Below are 7,245 nucleotides of genomic sequence, written 5' to 3' on the forward strand. Positions count from 1 at the left end.
CCCCCCCTCCTGAATGAGCAGAATGGTAGCTCTCCCCCCTCAATGAGCAGCAATGGTGGATCCAGGTACTGACCTGGATCCATCATGTATGCATCTGAGGCTGCACGCTTCTTCCCGCAGCTCCGGGTCCCCATGTTCGAGGTAACGCGCCCCGTGTGAATGAGGCCTTAAAATAATAATTTCACCGTCATTTCTGCAAACACGGCATGTGCGTTTTTGTGCATTGGATATCTAGTGCATTCTGATGTATTTTATATGGGTTTTGTGAGAAGAATGGGGAGGAAAAGAAAAATAAGTTATGCAAAGAATAAAAAGCCGGCAATTATCTAGAAGTATCTGTGTGTAGATTGTCATTACTAAACATTTCTAAAGGTGTATTGAAAGCGTTTGTTGTGCGTCATGAACAGACGTGTGTTTTGACTGAAGTGTTTGGGGTGCCATTAACTTAGTAATCCTGCTGCAAGCGCAATGTGTGGTTTTCTGTGTTGCGTATACGTACGTCAATGCACACGCTTCGGCATGCGTAGACACGTGGTAAAGTGTGAACGTGGCCAAAGAGACCAATGGGTAATATGCGGGTATCATCAGGTGATAGGACATTGGACGGAGCTGCGAGAACCCTCATGTAACCCCTCCCACTCCAGGAAATCTTCAGTTTTTTGATAGTGATGGATTGTCTCCTGTTTACTAAGGGAGACTCGTTTAGTTACATTTCTTTCATGCAGTTCTTCAATCAGGTGTTTTCCTATGGCTGCATCTGGCCAAGGTGGCAACCTCGCAGCTTGTGGATTGGTGTCCCATGGCAACAGCTCCCACGGGATCCGACGGATCCCACAGGACTGAAGATGTGGGCCATCATGGTACGCCAGACTGCCCTGTTAATGCATGGAGCCTGGTATGGTGGGCACCTTGGTATTTTTTGGTACTTCTCCCACAGGAGCAGGGAAATCAGGAGATGTGATGCCCATCTTTGCCACATAGGTCAGAGGTAGTGCACTGACCTTGTCAGCATTTAACACCATCCAGAGCAGTACTATCATCAGTGTTGTAACAGACCAGAGAGGATGATCCTATTTAACCCGTTGTTGTTGGTATTCTAAGCACCCATTTGGGGCCCCGCACTACTACTGCAAATGGTCATGGGGTGGTTACTAGGGATGTCCCGATACCACTTTTTCAAGACCAAGTACTTGCCCTAAGATACTTGCCGATACCAATTACAGATACCTTTTCTTAAAGGGACATGTGACATTTTTTCTAAAACAATACAGACTAATGATTTTAGGGCAGTTTCTCGCCAGAGCTGCGTCCAGATCTCCAGGCCTGGTCCAGAATCCGTACGCAGATTTAAAGGGCCAGTATCGGCCTTCAGTATCGGGGCATTTTCACGAGTACAAGTACTCTTGAAAATGCCCTGTATCGGCTCTGATACTAGTATGGGTATAGGGACATCTCTAGTGGTTATCTTATGTTTCCTCTAGAGACTCAGCTACAGATTGGCATGTGTGTCAGCCTATCAATTAGCTTGCTCCCCTCTCCTAGGTTTCTGTTACGTGGGCCTGTTGGCAGTTGTTTTGCTGTGTTGCCAACCCCTCTTTTCTATTTCTTGGGGATGCCCCAGTCCTGTCAGCATCTGACTGTGTCTTGCACTGTAAGATAAAAAAAAAACAGGATTTTTGACTTCCGTGTAAAATCCATTTCTTGGGGTACAGTACAGGACACAGCACCCGCCTCCCCTGTCCTTTATTGCTTGCTAAAAAAACTAAGGATTTCCTGAAGTGGAAGAGGTTATATGAGGGTCCTCATAGCTCTGGCCATATTACACAGTCCTCTCTATAACACCAAGAAACTGATTTTTACCTATGGTTTGTCTCCCATAGGCTTTCTAGTCCAGTGCTATGAAAATGGGCGAGGACAGTGCAGAACGTGAAGATGGGAGCCTAGAAGCAGTATCTTGTGGTAACATTTTGGAATCGTTCACCGAGAGCCAAGAGACCCGAGATTTGATTGTCAGCCTTCGGACTACTTGTGAAGAGCTGGTGACCAGAGAAGTATGCACGCAGAGATTTATAGGTAAGGACCCCTTTTACTAGACCTTGTATGATGGCCTATGTAGGGAATCGATGGCTTTGCTTTACATTACCTACATTACCTACCAGTTGGGGAACATGAATCTGCTGGTGGTAAAACGTTTTGAAGCCAGATATATAAATGTGTTTCTGTTCTTAATGAATTTGTCGGACACCTTGTTTAGTGGAAGGGTCCATCTGCCCAAGTCGCTGTCTGGGTGACATGGACAGTTCCCATTGGCTGTGCAGTGAAGAGTGCACTTAGGCTCCAGAAAACTGCAGTGGAATGATGACATCATGAGGGGGCAATAAGATCTGTGAGCGGCGAGGGCCTGGTCTTCAGCACAGGATAACAAGTCTTTACTGTTGGAAGGGACACTGTGAAGGGTCATGTGACAGCAGACTGAGGTCTATATATTAAGGGGTTTGAGCTTAAGAAAAACATGGAAAGGTTAATATTAATTACCACTGAGAAGAGGGGGCAATGTGATCCTTCTCCACTAACAACCAAAGCCTCGCTGAGCATTTCCAGCTTCCTTCTGGCCTCCACTGACTGCCGGCAATGTAACGGCACACCACATGCTTTGCTCCACTGCACTATGTACGCTGTGCTATACATAACATTCCCCAGGCTGCTGCACTATGTATGCTGTGCTATAAAGTACATTCCCCAGATTGCTGAACTATGTACGCTGTGCTATACAGTACATTCCCCAGACTGCTGAACTATGTACGCTGTGCTATACAGTACATTCCCCAGACTGCTGAACTATGTACGCTGTGCTATACAGTACATTCCCCAGACTGCTGAACTATGTACACTGTGCTATACAGTACATTCCCTAGACTGCTGACATCATGGTACGCCAGACTGCCCTGTTAATGCATGGAGCCTGGTATGGTGGGCACCTTGGTATTTTTTGGTACTTCTCCCACAGGAGCAGGGAAATCAGGAGATGTGATGCCCATCTTTGCCACATAGGTCAGAGGTAGTGCACTGACCTTGTCAGCATTTAACACCATCCAGAGCAGTACTATCATCAGTGTTGTAACAGACCAGAGAGGATGATCCTATTTAACCCGTTGTTGTTGGTATTCTAAGCACCCATTTGGGGCCCCGCACTACTACTGCAAATGGTCATGGGGTGGTTACTAGGGATGTCCCGATACCACTTTTTCAAGACCAAGTACTTGCCCTAAGATACTTGCCGATACCAATTACAGATACCTTTTCTTAAAGGGACATGTGACATTTTTTCTAAAACAATACAGACTAATGATTTTAGGGCAGTTTCTCGCCAGAGCTGCGTCCAGATCTCCAGGCCTGGTCCAGAATCCGTACGCAGATTTAAAGGGCCAGTATCGGCCTTCAGTATCGGGGCATTTTCACGAGTACAAGTACTCTTGAAAATGCCCTGTATCGGCTCTGATACTAGTATGGGTATAGGGACATCTCTAGTGGTTATCTTATGTTTCCTCTAGAGACTCAGCTACAGATTGGCATGTGTGTCAGCCTATCAATTAGCTTGCTCCCCTCTCCTAGGTTTCTGTTACGTGGGCCTGTTGGCAGTTGTTTTGCTGTGTTGCCAACCCCTCTTTTCTATTTCTTGGGGATGCCCCAGTCCTGTCAGCATCTGACTGTGTCTTGCACTGTAAGATAAAAAAAAAACAGGATTTTTGACTTCCGTGTAAAATCCATTTCTTGGGGTACAGTACAGGACACAGCACCCGCCTCCCCTGTCCTTTATTGCTTGCTAAAAAAACTAAGGATTTCCTGAAGTGGAAGAGGTTATATGAGGGTCCTCATAGCTCTGGCCATATTACACAGTCCTCTCTATAACACCAAGAAACTGATTTTTACCTATGGTTTGTCTCCCATAGGCTTTCTAGTCCAGTGCTATGAAAATGGGCGAGGACAGTGCAGAACGTGAAGATGGGAGCCTAGAAGCAGTATCTTGTGGTAACATTTTGGAATCGTTCACCGAGAGCCAAGAGACCCGAGATTTGATTGTCAGCCTTCGGACTACTTGTGAAGAGCTGGTGACCAGAGAAGTATGCACGCAGAGATTTATAGGTAAGGACCCCTTTTACTAGACCTTGTATGATGGCCTATGTAGGGAATCGATGGCTTTGCTTTACATTACCTACATTACCTACCAGTTGGGGAACATGAATCTGCTGGTGGTAAAACGTTTTGAAGCCAGATATATAAATGTGTTTCTGTTCTTAATGAATTTGTCGGACACCTTGTTTAGTGGAAGGGTCCATCTGCCCAAGTCGCTGTCTGGGTGACATGGACAGTTCCCATTGGCTGTGCAGTGAAGAGTGCACTTAGGCTCCAGAAAACTGCAGTGGAATGATGACATCATGAGGGGGCAATAAGATCTGTGAGCGGCGAGGGCCTGGTCTTCAGCACAGGATAACAAGTCTTTACTGTTGGAAGGGACACTGTGAAGGGTCATGTGACAGCAGACTGAGGTCTATATATTAAGGGGTTTGAGCTTAAGAAAAACATGGAAAGGTTAATATTAATTACCACTGAGAAGAGGGGGCAATGTGATCCTTCTCCACTAACAACCAAAGCCTCGCTGAGCATTTCCAGCTTCCTTCTGGCCTCCACTGACTGCCGGCAATGTAACGGCACACCACATGCTTTGCTCCACTGCACTATGTACGCTGTGCTATACATAACATTCCCCAGGCTGCTGCACTATGTATGCTGTGCTATAAAGTACATTCCCCAGATTGCTGAACTATGTACGCTGTGCTATACAGTACATTCCCCAGACTGCTGAACTATGTACGCTGTGCTATACAGTACATTCCCCAGACTGCTGAACTATGTACACTGTGCTATACAGTACATTCCCTAGACTGCTGCACTATGTACGCTGTGCTATACATTACATTTCCTAGACTGCTGCACTATGTACGCTGTGCTATACATTACATTCCCCAGACTGCTGTACATTCCCCAGACTGCTGCACTATGTACGCTGTGCTATACATTAGATTCCCTAGACTGCTGCACTATGTACGCTGTGCTTTACATTACATTCCCCAGACTGCTGCACTATGTACACTGTGCTATACATTACATTCCCCAGACTGCTGCACTATGTACACTGTGCTATACATTACATTCCCTAGACTGCTGAGCTATGTACGCTGTGCTATACATTACATTCCCCAGACTGCTGAATTATATAAACTGCATTGCCCAGACTGCTGACCTATGTAGGTTGTGCTATACACTGCATTCCCCATACTGCTGAACTGTGTACTGTACATTCATACCACTAGGGAATTCACTCTTCTTTGTATCTCTTTATAAGAAATAACACTGCAGAATGCTGATCCAGGAAGTATTTGGTTGAGGGGCAAGAAATAATTTCCTTATCAAAAATCGGATTATCCCCTAATTAAAGAAATCCCTTTCTCGGAGCTGGTTCAGTACACAGGTGTAACATGTAATTTAATCAAAAAAATTAATATTTAATCATAAAGAAACGAATATAAACAAAACAATACATCCCCAACAAGACATTAAAATCAATTAAAAAACTTCCCTTGAACAGACAGTAGTTGCACGAAGGATCTACAAGTCAGCTGATGTGGCAAAGACCTGATTAACGCAGATACATGCACTGTATTTCATATACGGATACAAAGTATCCAAAGTTACTCACAGCTCACGCGGTTTAGGGAGAGACAGTCCTGCTCGGATCCCACAGTGCTGAATAGTTGGATATTGTTTCACTTCAAACAGTGTGTCCTGTGGCTGTGGTTTGGGATCCAGAGAGAGGGGTTGTTGGTAGGGCTGAAACGATGTAAGCGCCCTTCCCTCTCCCCTTACTTGGGACTCTCACTAACCCGCAAACTTCAATTTGGGTTGCAAAAAATATATATGTGCGGCCGCACAATAAACCACAGACAGCAAAAGCAGTAGAAGTGGGGATCTCCACGGTGAGGAATTCCAGGTGCACAACAATATCCAACTATTCAGCACTGTGGGATCCGAGCAGGACTGTCTCTCCCTAAACCGCGTGAGCTGTGAGTAACTTTGGATACTTTGTATCCGTATATGAAATACAGTGCATGTATCTGCGTTAATCAGGTCTTTGCCACATCAGCTGACTTGTAGATCCTTCGTGCAACTATTGTCTGTTCAAGGGAAGTTTTTTAATTGATTTTAATGTCTTGTTGGGGATGTATTGTTTTGTTTATATTCGTTTCTTTATGATTAAATATTAATTTTTTTGATTAAATTACATGTTACACCTGTGTACTGAACCAGCTCCGAGAAAGGGATTTCTTTAATTAGGGGATAATCCGATTTTTGATAAGTTCTGTTGAAACCCTGGAGATTGGTGTATGATATAATATATTATATATCAGTAGTGATTTTGCGTAACTCCTAATGTTCCCCTGTTTGCTGCAAGAAATAATTTCCCCCTTTTTTGGCCTTCTTCTGAATCAGCTGCGGGTTTATGCAATCATTGTTCTATTTACATTCATCTTTTTTCAACCCGAGTCTGTCAATGAGAGCTAGTTGTAGTCCTCTGAGTGATGTAAGCGATGCAAACTGCTGCTTCTTGGCTGCAGGAAGAGGGGATGGGTATAGAAAATGTTCAGCATTCAGAATATAAATGAGGAACGGTTTCCTTTTAGGTGTTTGACTTCAGCACCTCGTTGTCTTTCATTTCAGTTATCATGGACAAATACCAGGAACAGCCTCACCTTCTGGACGCACATTTAGGTAAGTCACATGATTGTTTGGAAGAATAAGTTGTGATATTTGGAAAATAAAGAGAAATTGAGACAGGGCCCAGTTCACAGCCCATGCGTTGGGGTTGTGCTGGCTATTTTTTTTCCAGTGCAGCCGCAACGCAGGAGAAGGCAATTTCCCTTGTTCCAGATGGGCTCAGTTTCATACCACTGCGGTGGCATGCACAACTCCATTGCATTCTGCTGCAGCCATAGAACTTACTGAAATAAGTTCGTACAAAAAAAAGGAAACCGCATCAGCACTGTGCCAGACACTCACACACACCAGCAGCTGTGCAGTGTAGCGTGGCTGCTGGTGTGAATAGGCCCTAATGGGTTTTAAGGCCCACTGCAGTCACACAGCTGAAACACCTATAGGTTCTGTTGTATCTGCCCACAATTGTGTTAG

General features: G+C 44.8%; 1 protein-coding gene across 1 annotated transcript in view; it reads left to right on the top strand.

Moving 5' to 3' along the window:
* The first annotated feature begins 3,955 nt into the window (after positions 1–3,955).
* Positions 3,956–7,245, top strand: part of TBCD (tubulin folding cofactor D) — a 171,932-nt gene continuing 168,642 nt past the window's right edge. The window contains exons 1-2 of the mRNA XM_018553643.1: positions 3,956–4,143; positions 6,778–6,828. Coding sequence (XP_018409145.1) covers positions 3,969–4,143; positions 6,778–6,828 — 226 coding nt within the window. The 5' untranslated portion in view covers positions 3,956–3,968. The remainder of the gene's footprint in view (positions 4,144–6,777; positions 6,829–7,245) is intronic.

The sequence above is a fragment of the Nanorana parkeri genome, unplaced genomic scaffold, assembly GCF_000935625.1.
Source record: "Nanorana parkeri isolate BGI_ZX_2015 unplaced genomic scaffold, ASM93562v1 scaffold126, whole genome shotgun sequence".
NCBI classification, from domain to species: domain Eukaryota; kingdom Metazoa; phylum Chordata; class Amphibia; order Anura; family Dicroglossidae; genus Nanorana; species Nanorana parkeri.